This window comes from Apaloderma vittatum, unplaced genomic scaffold (assembly GCF_000703405.1).
Source record: "Apaloderma vittatum isolate BGI_N311 unplaced genomic scaffold, ASM70340v1 scaffold18049, whole genome shotgun sequence".
NCBI classification, from domain to species: domain Eukaryota; kingdom Metazoa; phylum Chordata; class Aves; order Trogoniformes; family Trogonidae; genus Apaloderma; species Apaloderma vittatum.
In genome coordinates, this window is record NW_009736005.1 from 8,450 (window position 1) to 21,126 (window position 12,677).

The following is a 12,677-nucleotide window of genomic DNA, read 5'->3' on the forward strand; positions in this document are numbered from 1 at the left end:
CAAGGTTTTACCAGCTACTCAGTCTAACAGATACTTCTCTTACCTACCACTCCTAAAAGCCCAAAACAAGACGTGAGCACTCTTTAATATTAAACAGCTGTGACACCTCACCACCTTCAAGATGAATGTAACATATGCAAATCACTTTTAGGTGAATATTTAGTGGAATAGTGGACTGCTAAAAATAAAGTTTAAAGCAGAGGGACAAAGTAGGTTCTGTACCAGGGTTGAAAAGAAAACCTTATTTCTTCTAGGAAGAGGAGTCAGAAGAAAGACCATAACAACAGAAGGAATACTTAGGCATGAGATGTTGACCAAATAATAGACTTGAGTTCTGAACGTTTTTCCTAATCATTATGACTGTATCTTACACTTTTTATAGAAGTTGAAAGGAAGCAGTAGAAAAACCTAGAGAAAGGAAAAATACAGCCGAGTAAGAAGGAGAGGAAGGGGAAAATCAAATCACCCATTTCCTAGAGAAAAGGAGCACGCTTCCAAAACAAAGCAAGTTAATGGATACTCACCAGTGTCATGATCCCCAGTCTGTCCACCTCCCGAGCTGGACTATGTGGAATCCGCCGTGGGGTGGAGCGGCCACTGCCAGGCGGGGACGACCCAGCAAGTGAACCACTTGCATAGGGAGGAGGAAGGGAGCTCATGGACCGGAATCGGCCATGGGCATCCAAACTTCCACTACCAACTCTGCTTTCAATCTCCTCCGCACGCTGCTCTGTGTTTTCCTTTTCTTCTTGTATAAGTCTAAAAGAAAGGAAAAAAATTTTTCCAGGATCATAGAAACAGAATGGCTGAGTCAGGCATGAGACAGAAGCAGCACTTCTCAGACAAAACAGCCCCACTGAAAAATCTTCTCATCCAACTAAAAAAAACCAGACTCCTGTCAACACCACTGCTACTACCACCGTGCAGAGGTTTCTGTCCAACTAGTAGTACACAATCCCTGCCACAAATAGGACAAAGAGCACTTAGGCACAATCAAACTAATTACTTTTGTGAACATCCCCCCCGCGAAAGTGACTGTGCAACCACCTTTTTCTGACTAACCACCCAAAAAGGAATTTCTAGCATCACAGAAACTCATCTTCATCAAAACAGCAGTCGGACTGTACCTAATCTCTTTGTTGATTGCATCCAACTGCTCTTGAAGCATCATGGCCAAAGTCTGAGCATCAGCCTGACCACTTGGGGACAGCAGATCAACTGAACTGAATATAGTCTCCCTGTCGTCCTCGACATCAGACACATCGACATCGCTTTCAAACGCTTGTGCCACGTTCGCCAGAACACTCGCTTGCTGGGCTCGCTCCCAGTCCTGCTCGTTCAGAGTTTGAACCTAAGAGAATTAATTAAAAAAAAAAAAACTCAAATGGGAAGAACATGACACTTCCACCATTTTTCAAGAGGTTTAAAATAATTTCTAAAGTCCACTTACGTGCTGAATGCACTCATCATGAGAGCAATGTTTAGAGGAATATAAAAAAAAGCTATAATGTAGGAAACTTTGCATCTTACAGTTAAGTCTAATTTAAAAATGCATAAATTAAAACATCACACAACTTGGTTATATACACTATAAATGACAGTAGAATTTTGCTATCAAATCCAACGAGAATTTTGGAACCAGCTTTATGTAATGAGAAACTGTGTGTCCAGAAAGTGACTTGAAATTGCTTGCAGAACAGTAACATGTTAGATTAGTACATAGATACAAAAGCAGGACTGTTAACATTTTATTTTACAGGCCTATCATACTCCCAATTGGCCTTCAGGATCTTAATTTTTAACAAATAATTGCAAAAATTAAGAAGACTAGTAGCCATGCATTCGCCAGTAAAATGGGATGTATGAAATCTAGCAGTTTACTCCTACATGCTCCTACTGTAAAAATTCCTTGCAATAGATGAGTCTCATCTAAATCTATTTAGTTGCCAGAGTTCTCTTACCTTTGACGGTTCATCTCTCAGAGCTGCCAAACGCCCTTTCTGGGGACGCCTTAAAACTGCTGAGGTGCCATAGGAATCTGTGTGACTGTCGGCCACAGACGAAGGGTATCTGAAATCCGGTCGGCTACAACACAAAGAAACATTTTATTCATAGGAGGGTAGAGGCAAAAAGGGGGAAAACCCCAAAGAACTCATCCAAATATTTCCTCTTGTCTCACCAGTGACAGATTTTTTAAGCAGTATAGAAACTGCTTTATATGCTCAATGAAATCATCACTATGACTAAAGGATTTTCAGTCATCAGACAAAATTACGTTTAGCAAAGTGGCTTTAAAAAAATTAGGAAAAAAAATAAGCTATAATTAAATGCTGGTACCTGTGATGAAGTGATGTGGCTCTGAGTCTCACTTGGTCATTTTCAGCCCTTAATGTTTCAACATTTAATACAAGTTGATCCTGTAATAATAAAGAGATAACTATATGCTTTTAAAAAAACCAACAAATCAGCGTTAAATACTGATTTATAAACATTTAGCTTTTTGATCCCATTTACAGCAAGTGCAGAAGTAAGACTTTAAATACACCCTTCAATGATGTAAAATATAAAAAGGACTTTTGCCACACGGAACATGGCACCATCACAAAAAGGCATCCAAGAATAATTCTGCTGCCTTTTTACACTGGCTCCAGGTAATGAATATACGTATTTTAAAAGCAGATACTAAATAAAATTCACATACGAACTTTACTATAATTAAGAATTTTCTAGCTCTGTGCACAAAAAGGTTCTAAAGGCATTCGCTTCACTTGGATACTTTTACATTCTCTAGAAACTCAACATCTAGCAACGGAGAAATGTGATGAATGAGAGAACAGCAGAAGACTCATAAAACGTGGCTGATGATGACCATCTGGGCCTTCTGTGAAAACTGCTGACCTCCACACACAAAAATTCAAAGCACATTCTGCAAAACACCCTGAACGCTTTCTTCATTTTATTATAGGAGCAGAGCCTCTGCAGTTTGGCCTGGCTACTTGCTAGAATGATTTGGGGAGATGAGATTTAATAATTATTAAGTATTATTTCAGAACAAACAAATTCAGAACCACAAAATCAATTGCCACTGCTCAAGGATGCAATGAAATAAAAAGGCCCTACCACTATTAGTCAAGAATGAAACTTGTGAGTCAAAGGACAAGCAAAACACCAGACAGCTGCTATTGCAAAGGAATGGCCAAGCCTAAGAAATGTTTCTCTCCCTGCTCCCTAATTCTTAAAAGCTTTTAAGAAAAACAAGAAAAAATTTACGGGAAAATACCCAACATTAGAAGCGTTTCTCTTCTTTTCACTGTCCAAGGTATGCGTACAACAGTATAAAAATTTTATGCAACCTTCAACCCTTGGCAAATTGTCAATCTATCCAGCTACTTTACATATTCAAAAGCATGTTACGTCTTTGAATAAAAAGCTATGAATTTCCTATATATTCATAAAACTGAGGCACTGAATACCACCAAATGAGTAGCAACATCTCCCTACTTTTAAACAGCCCATGCAACGTTAACTTTTACAGGGGAATTCAAATCTGGTCCTCCTACGCAGCAACACAGCAATTATTTGCCAACACACTATTTCAGAAATGTGCGTTATACCTTTTCATGCTGAAGTTCCTCTACTTGTTTTTTTGCATTTTCAATTTCTCGAAGAAGTGAATTCTAAAACAGAACGTATCACGGATTATGTTACTTCAAGAACATACTTTCAAAATCCACACTAGAAAACAGCCTTAACAGAATCTACTTATTACTAAGGATTTACTGTTTATTACTGAATTTACAGGCACATTGACAAGTACAGAAATCCCTACAGAAGGCTGAACATCCAATTAATCTACATGTGCTGGAATGTGACCTGTACCTTATCTTCCAAGGCAGCCATCCTTTCCTTGAGATGAAGCTGGAGCCTTTCATTAGATTCCGACAGAAGCTTATCAACCGTTTCTGACAAACGTTTATTATGCTCTTCATTCATCTTCTCTCTCTGTCTAGCCTAAGATACATAAAGGCTATTGAAATAACTTCAAATTTACAATGTCCATAATAATTTCCAGGTTGTAAAAACTGTAAATTTTAATCCAAATGCATTTACTTTGACAGAAATATTTTTCCAAAGGACCAAAGAATACTGCACGTTCCCCTGTAACCCTGTAAGGGAGTATAAGGGACACTAAAGACATTAATAACTGTTCCAAGATCAGAAGCTTGAAAAACTAAGCTTATACTTCAAGATAAAGTAAACTTTAGAATCAGTTCTATTATTCGTAACTTAGGAACCATATTTTTCCACAGTAATTTAATTCAGCAAGTTTTCTGTCTGTCTTCTCATCAGAATGTCTAGCAATTAGGTATTTCCAAACATATTTTCAAACTTTCATTAGAAAGTTGGAGCTTTTTCTTGAGATTTAAGGTTAGCGATCGTACAGCATCTCAAATCAGTCAGCCTCAACTCTGGTTTTATTGTAGAGATGAGAAATAAATCAGTTTTGCTGAACAGAAGGCAGCCATGAAGGGGATCAGATTCTTTCTTTCAGCTTTGTATCTTTGCCAAAAATATGCACTGGTACCCTTTGCAGTTCTTGATTCTTCTCTTCTAGCTGTGCTTCCATCTGTCTCAGTCGTTCCTCTATATTGCCATGTCTCTCTTCAGCCTGTCAATTTGAAAACAAAATTAGAATTTGCGTGGGATTTATTTGTTTTGTTTTGAAAAGGCTTCAAAAGTATAGAAACATTGAAGCACAATAATACCTCTTAACATGCTTCAAGCAACTGCCACTTATGGTAAAGCACAACGCAGAACAGATGCCCTTATGTACTAAAAGAACTCATAGAGGTCATGTGGTAAGTAACAAAACGATGAAGTCTCTCAACCATAAGTACCATGAATCAACTACTATTTGCAAACAAGCTTGTAACAGCAGAAGTTCATTCATATACCCAAAAAGTAAAAAATAATGATTAAAAAATAAAAGCATTTTCAGCTTTTCCTCACTAGCCTAGACAAAACGATCCTCTGTTAGTGATCATGACAAAGCAGAAAGCAGCAAGCAGAAATAAGAACTCATATACAAATTCTACCTTCCTAAGCTTGGTGGTAAGTTCCAATACTTTAGCATCTTTAGCAGCAGAGCTCCCAGGAGACAAAAGGTCAGACTACAGAGCCAGTTAGGGGCAGGAAAGACAACAGGGAAAGAAAAGAAACTACGACTTAAAAAGAAAAGACACACACTAGAAAAGGTTTATTTATAGTTACTACATATAAATCTTTAGACTTCGTTATTCCATCTGCAGCCTTTAAAATTCTTAGTATTACTGAGTGCCATTATTTCTCTCCCTCCACATATTTCTCACTTGGGTAACAGTGGAAGAAAATCAGGTTCAGAAAAAGTTCTTGGTTTAGAAGACTTATACCTATCACTGAATTAAATACAACTTGCTTAAGCTCCAAAGAGCAGAAATTTAAGAGTACATTAGAGCATGCTCAGAGAGATGAACAGAAAAAGACTCAAACAAGGAGAAACATTTTCTGAACTAGTTGAGAGGAGAAACAGAAACACAATTTAACGAAACAAACCAACTTGAACAAGTTCTTGTAGCAGGACATCACCAGAGAATAAAGCCTTGAAGACCCTGTCCATCCGACCCACCTTTGAAAGCGCTGCAACTCTCTGTGCCAGCTCCGCTTCCACCTCCGGCAAAGTTTCAGCTTTTCTCAAAGTCTGCTGCAGCTTCTGCTCAGCTAGTTCCAGTCGTTCCTGCAGTTGCCTGTTCTTATCTTCACTCTACACAGGATTACGATCAGCAAATGATTAGTGTTAAGAGAGTAATAAATTTTCGCTGAAGAGGAAGTTAAGGCTACAGATTAATGCCTTTACTAGACCCTACAGAGAATAAGCTGTCCAAAACTGGTTTCATATCCAAAGATGTGGCATCCTGCCCTTCATTACCTGAGAGGTTTTTTTTTGCCCTACCAACTTTCTTTTGCAGACAATTTTGTGTATTCTGAAAGTAATTATATCACCAAATTAAGAGAGTTACTGCATGGGAAGCAGCATAGAAGAAACGAATTTTCTAATTCAAGGCTGTGTTAAGGCTTTGAGTTACATCAAGGAAAAAAATCCTTCATCTTTTAAATAACACTATACACATCACTGAAATTATTTTCACATAAAATGTGTGTAACTTCTTTTAAGCATTATACTAAAAGGAACTTCTCTTGTTGATACAGAGTTGCCTGTCTCTAGTTAGAAAGTGATTGGCTAAACAACCATTTCTGGTTTATAAAGTTGAACTACTTCATGTCAAACAAGTCAAATGTCCTCCCGCAGTAAGGCCACATTTACTTCTGTTATAGGCTACAAAAACCAGTACAACACAAATTATACAACTGGTTCAGCTTAGAATGAAAAATTCTCACATGTGAAACTAAAAACTCTTGACACACAAACTCACAAATAACAGGGACAACAGCCCTGCTGCACCACGATCAAGCGCACTAAAATGCTGAAAACCATTTCCCCTCCCCAGTAAGCCACTCATCCTCATTTCCAGGGGAAAGCTGTGCAATGCACTTCTGCAATTACGGAAACCCAGTCGCTAACGATAGCGCATTACAGATGGCATTTATCTTCCTGAAAGCAAAGTGCTTTAGCACAGGACAAACATTAATTATTTCCATTAGTTTTATGCCAAGCACAATGTACTTTATCTTATTTCAAATTCCAACCTGTCGATGCATGGAGTCTTTAGTGGCAATTTCATTTTCAAGTTTATCATTGAGGTCATGCACAGATGTAGCTTCACGTTGTGCAGCGAGGTAGCGTTTCTCAAGAGTTGTGATTCTCTCTTCCATGTCTTCCTTTTGGGCCATAGTCTATGCAAGACCCAAGAGAGAATTGAGAATATAAGAGATAAGTATTTAGTGATCAAACTGCGGGGGGAAAACCCAAAACCCAAAAATAATAAGAATTCAAAAAATAAAAATTAGATACACTGCTAGTTCTCTCCGGAAAAAAGTAGGAAGAATAGTATCACTTACAAGTTCAATGACCATAACCGAGCACCTATAACACTAAAATTTTAAAAAGCAGTTGCATTTGCAACTTGTACGTTTATTCCTCACCTCTCTTACATCTCTCTGTAACTTTGTATTCATTTCTTCAGATTTTATTAAGTCTTTTCTAGCTGTGTCAAGATCTTCTTCCAGCTCTGTTACTCTGCTAGACAAAGCAGTAAGACGCTCTTTCATTTGTGTCTGCTCTTTGTTTTGCTTATCTATGATGTCTTGGAGTTCAATCACTTTAGTCAGGTTTTCATCGTGGCATAAAGAACCATCAGAGGATCGCTATTAAACGGTGGAAAGAAATAAAATAAAAGTATATGAACATGAAACAGAAATCTGAAAAACAAACTTACTTAAATGTAAACATCCCTCCCGCAAGATAATTTTTTCATTAGACACACTACAAAAATTGAAATTCTAGTAACTGACACTTTTTAAAGTAAATCAGCACTCAAAATCCTTTACTGTAGTTTAAAAAGAAAGTATTTTAGTTAATAATTAAAAGTTAGACATCAGCTAAAATAGTTGTACCTTCCCATTTGTGGTTGGTGTGTTTTCTTGTTCATGATTTATATCCAGCATCCCATCTGGAAGTGTTTTCTTCTGATTATTTTGCTCTTTCAGAATCATTAACTAAAAGAAAAGAGAAGTTTATATACATATGTTTCAAGTCAATTCCCCTCTCGCTAATAATATAAGGAGCAGCTGCAAAAGCAAAGGAGCAAAACAACAATTACCGATTCTACTGCAAGGTATGCATTAATAAAACATGGCATGTGCACTCAAAAGATTTATGCCACAGCAATCCAAAAAAATCTTATTTCAAAGACACAAGAACTCTTTTTGTTCATTTGCTGGTGGTTTTTTTGTTGGGTTTGGGGGGCTGGGGAGGATAGGCAGAGGGGCTGGGGTTTGGGGGCTTTTCTGGTGAGGCTTTGTTTTTTGGTTTCGTTTTTTTCTTTCCTACTATTTCAAAATGACTAAGTTAAAAATTAGTTATTGCATTCACCAAAAAATCAAAACCAAGAAGAGCAAGTGAACCTTATCTAAATGACTACGTACAAATATTGACTGATACACCCACAATGCATACAGGAAGATGTTTTTAAAAAGAAACTTACCTCCTTATGTGTAGTACCTAGTTCTTCTTCCAATAAGCTACATCTTTCAAGTGCTACTCGTAACCTCTCCCTTACCTGAAAGAATGATTTCAAATAACTTCATATCATTCATATTAAACAAATCAGTTTCATCCAGAAATCATTCATATTAAACAGAAATAAGTTTCACTTATTGCCACACTGCCATGCCCTTTCAGGCGATAATAAATGACACTTAGAGATCTGCTCATTCTTCAGGCAGTACTCATTACAACTTATGCTACAAAAGAACCTTCTAGATGAAAAAAATACACATCTTAAAACGTAGCTTCTTTTTTGTCATAAGCAAATCATATCTCAACGTGACCTGTATATTTAGGGAAGAGCTAAACCTACCCCAGAATTTGCCTAACTTTTTGTAAGGCACAGAGTGCATATGCTCTTGCTTAGTAACAAAAAGGAAGATGGAAGTCTACTGGAAATAATTTGCCAGACCTGACATACAAGGGTCTTGAAAGGCAGGCATCTACGAGCTGGCAGCAAAACTCACAATACACTTTACCACTTGCATATCCTGCTGCCAACATCAGGCAGAACTAAACGTTCTTTTAACTCAGTCTTATATCACAGAGTAAGCAGGTTCTTCTCCTCCTGTTCTCTTTAGTCCATTTCTTGTATTAACTCATCAAAATTGATATTATACAGGTAAGGGAATGTACGCATAAAGTTCATATACTGCCCTGAACCATGTTTCGTTTACATCAGGATAGATAACGAAGCACCAGAATAAACACAGAACTCTGCCTTAACGCAACTTATTAATTTAGGAGAGCAGTTATTGATGTGGTTGTTGCAAAGGCACTACCTCAGTACTGTGAAATTTCAGAGACTTTACCACTTCAGTGAGGGAACAGGAGGAGACAATGTTAGCTATCAGATATCATTACCTTTTCATCAAGGGCTTTATGGTGTTCAAATAAAGATTTTAGTGCTTTGAGAACTTCTACTTCACTAGAAACTCCTGCTGGAGACTGTGCTTGTCTCTTTACAACGGTCATTCTGAGAGATCGCTCGTGCCTGGAGACGAGACACTCCAAATGTTCCAGTAATAGCTAAAACAAAAAAAGGAACCATGTTTATTCCTGTTCTGCATAGCTGCAGAAAACTCTGCCTCCTAAAACATCAAGTTTTGCATTCTAACCTTCAGAACTGAGAGCCAAAGAATATTTCATAGAATCACAGAATGGCCTATCTTGGAAGGGACCTTAGAGACCATCTAATCCAACCCTCCTGCCATGGGCAGGGATATCTCTCGGCTAGACCAGGTTACTCAAGGCATAACATCAAGCGTAACATTTCACCCATGTTCTAAGTTAGGAGCGTTAATGAATCTCCCACCTCTTTCAGTCTAGTTTTTAAATGAGGTTTCTATTTAATCAAGTCTTTTCAGCTCCACCACTAAGGTGAGGAATTGGCGTGCTTGTCAGAAGGATACGCACAGGGAATGCTCTGAACTGGAGAGCAACTGCTCTGCCAGCGGCGACGGAGGCTGCTGGAACAGATCACTACAGCTTGTCCACTATTCCTCTGATCTCAGGTGTTGCACGATTACAAAACTTTAACAAGAAAGTCAAGCGACAGACAGCGGTGCAGCCTGACAAGCTTTTCCTGATTCTGCGCAGGACTACTTGGAGCTGCGCATAATGATCCAGACCTTCTTAATCAACACACTTCACACTTCCAGAAGGATTCACGTGCAAAGATCAGGTTAAAAAAAAATATACTTTTAGCTTTTCAACACAATTCTGTGGGTTTTCTGCACATAATTGGGTGGTTTAACAACACTGATCTTGAAGGAAGACAAGGAACTAACCCTTGTATTATTCCTTTCTGCTTTCAGTTCAGCAATTTCTTCTTCCCTTTCAAGCAGCTGCTCCCTGCATACATTTAGCTCTTTCGTAAGCGCTGCAAATTCCTGAAACAAAGCAGACAGAAATATAAGCACAAATATCATGATGGAGTGCGAGTAGATTCCTTTGAACACTTGACTTGATTTCTTAAAGTAGTAATTTCAGATGTCTAAAGCCAACACGCTAAGCAGGCTTAAGTTCAAACACTTAAAACCGTTACACTGTCAACTCTACAGATAAAGAGATGTTTAACTAGTACTTTTGAGGAACAAGACGAATGGTCAGCTAAAAAGAACATAACACTGTGGAAATGCATTGCATTGCTTTTTCCAAACTCTGTTTTCCAAGTTTTCCAAACTCTGCAGAATATTCTGTTTAATAGACGGTAGCTCCATACCAAGTAAAAGCTTGAGACAAAGCTGTTTCGCAATAAAATTCGAAGTGACAGAAAACACATGCTTAAAAACAAAAGGACACATCAACCAACTATACTCGCACATCTGCCAATTCTAACACGCAGCTAAAACAAGCAGACAGTCAAAACACGCTCTGCGAATTCCACAATTAATTCGGTAACACTTATTCTAAAACATACATGTGACTGAAAAGACAAAAAATACTGTTGTGCAACATATGCCTACAGTGAACTCCTTCAGAATTACTAAGGTACCGGGCTTTTAAAAGTTGCTATGAACAAGACAGTAATACCACCATCACAGGAGCAGAGCCCACCTCCATAACCCCTCTTCCTAAGAAAAATCTGCTCAATGGATAAAAGATGGAGTATCATCTCTCCAGGTAACCACTTAGTGACACCAAAAAACCCTTTAATTTATTTTCCTTTTTCAATTGCAAAAAAAAAAAAAATTAAATTTTAACATATTTAATTATGCTCACATAAATATTTCACTGCAATATTTCATTTGCATCCCTAAAAAAACTACCTGGCCTATTGTTTTCCAGTAAAAATCCCTGGCAATACACTTATTAAAACAACTTGGTCTGCAAATACAACTACTGGAAGTTTTAAACAAATAAAACAAACTACAAAAAGTTCCCGAGCGCAAGGTAAACCAAGATAGGAAAAAAAAGCCTACTTCAAGTTTCATGGACGTTGATGGAAAAATTCACTCTACTACGAGCTTTCCCTGCAGAACTCGTGCCCAAAGTCTTCCTGCACCTTCAACATCCCACCTGTGGGAGCTTCCAATGCTCCCAGGGCATGGAGGGCACCATCCCTTCTGAGCCCACACAAGCTCAGGTCAGCCAGAATGCGGTTCCAAAGTCGCAATTCTGCCCAGACCTTCTCCGCTTCTCTACGTATTTGATAATTAAGTAGCACTGCAACTGCTGGAAGAACTAATTAGACTCAAAGCATTCACAAAAGAGCTTGATAGGAACTTACTTTCTTGGGGGTGTTTTTGCTCTTCCCAAAATAATTTAAAACACTCTCAAAAATGCCAATATAAAAAATTACAAGCATTGATATTAAACCGTTTTCCAAAGGACATCGGACTGACATGGAGCATTCTATGTTTTTCCAGTCTCCATCCTGTTCAAGATCTGAGACAGAGAAAGCAGTAAACGCTACCAGACCCTGTTTCATCATCCTTTCTCAGCTTAAAAATCCCTCTATAGATTAATATACATTTTTCTTATCTAAGACTTGTATGAGCTTCATCTTCTGAAAAGCAGCTGTATTTGTAAGGAAGTCTGTTCACTCAGATGATGACAGTACACACAGTTCTACTCCACTGCGCACTTCTGCGCAAATATAAATTGTAGCACAAATAGAATTATGACACGAAGCATCACACGGTCAGATGACCCAAAAAGAACACTGCACACAGGAATTTATATTGCTGCTGCATAAACAGACTGGCACGCATTTCTGGCATTGCATAATACCTCCATTACTGTTTGTTTTGACAAAATATAGTTGCTTTGAGTCCCATAAAACTGCCTAATAAAGAACATTTGCATGTCCTTAGTTTCAGTTGACACTGCCAAAAGACGTGTCCTTTCTGGTTTTAATGCTTGGCTTCAACAGCACACAGAAGGAGAGAAACTACACACAACTTTATCACCTCAAAAAAGCTTGAGTTGCCTCATCATTTCTTCCTTGGCATTAGATGAATGTACAGAAAGAATTAAAAAAGAAAATCCTGAGAAACTTTTCTACTTATCTGCAAAGCTATATTACATTTCTGTAATTAAAAAGAAGTTTGCGAACATCAGAACAAAGTTCTGCTCTGCTTCTGCTTGCCAGCAAAATAATAAATACCCAGCTCTGAGGACTGACTAGAATGGGACTCGGAACAAGCTCTTTAGAGCACTTGGAAGATTGGTTGAAATGCTGAATATCATAGAATCATAGAATGGCCTAGGTTGGACGGGACCTTAGAGAGCATCTAATCCAACCTCGCTGCCACAGGCAGAGACGCCTCTCGACTAGACCAGGTTACTTAAGGCCTCCAGACAGCAGATAAATATCCCCTGTTCCTTTCAACGTACTGACATCCACCCATGCTCTACACTGAACTGAAATAACTACCAAAGAAAGGAACTTTATGAATCAACCGCATCA

At 38.1% G+C, this 12,677-nt stretch overlaps 1 protein-coding gene across 1 annotated transcript in view; it reads right to left on the reverse strand.

Moving 5' to 3' along the window:
• Window positions 1–10,194, reverse strand: part of PPFIA1 (protein tyrosine phosphatase, receptor type, f polypeptide (PTPRF), interacting protein (liprin), alpha 1) — a gene marked incomplete at its 3' end in the record, with an annotated part of 15,365 nt that extends 5,171 nt beyond the window's left edge. The window contains exons 1-15 of the mRNA XM_009876819.1: window positions 10,054–10,194; window positions 9,128–9,292; window positions 8,202–8,276; window positions 7,612–7,713; window positions 7,141–7,362; window positions 6,745–6,891; window positions 5,666–5,800; window positions 5,097–5,171; window positions 4,586–4,669; window positions 3,880–4,011; window positions 3,615–3,677; window positions 2,338–2,417; window positions 1,962–2,085; window positions 1,128–1,351; window positions 525–759 (exon numbers count right to left, since the gene is read on the reverse strand). Coding sequence (XP_009875121.1) covers window positions 525–759; window positions 1,128–1,351; window positions 1,962–2,085; window positions 2,338–2,417; window positions 3,615–3,677; window positions 3,880–4,011; window positions 4,586–4,669; window positions 5,097–5,171; window positions 5,666–5,800; window positions 6,745–6,891; window positions 7,141–7,362; window positions 7,612–7,713; window positions 8,202–8,276; window positions 9,128–9,292; window positions 10,054–10,194 — 2,004 coding nt within the window. The remainder of the gene's footprint in view (window positions 1–524; window positions 760–1,127; window positions 1,352–1,961; window positions 2,086–2,337; window positions 2,418–3,614; window positions 3,678–3,879; window positions 4,012–4,585; window positions 4,670–5,096; window positions 5,172–5,665; window positions 5,801–6,744; window positions 6,892–7,140; window positions 7,363–7,611; window positions 7,714–8,201; window positions 8,277–9,127; window positions 9,293–10,053) is intronic.
• Between the last annotated feature and the right edge of the window lie 2,483 nt (window positions 10,195–12,677).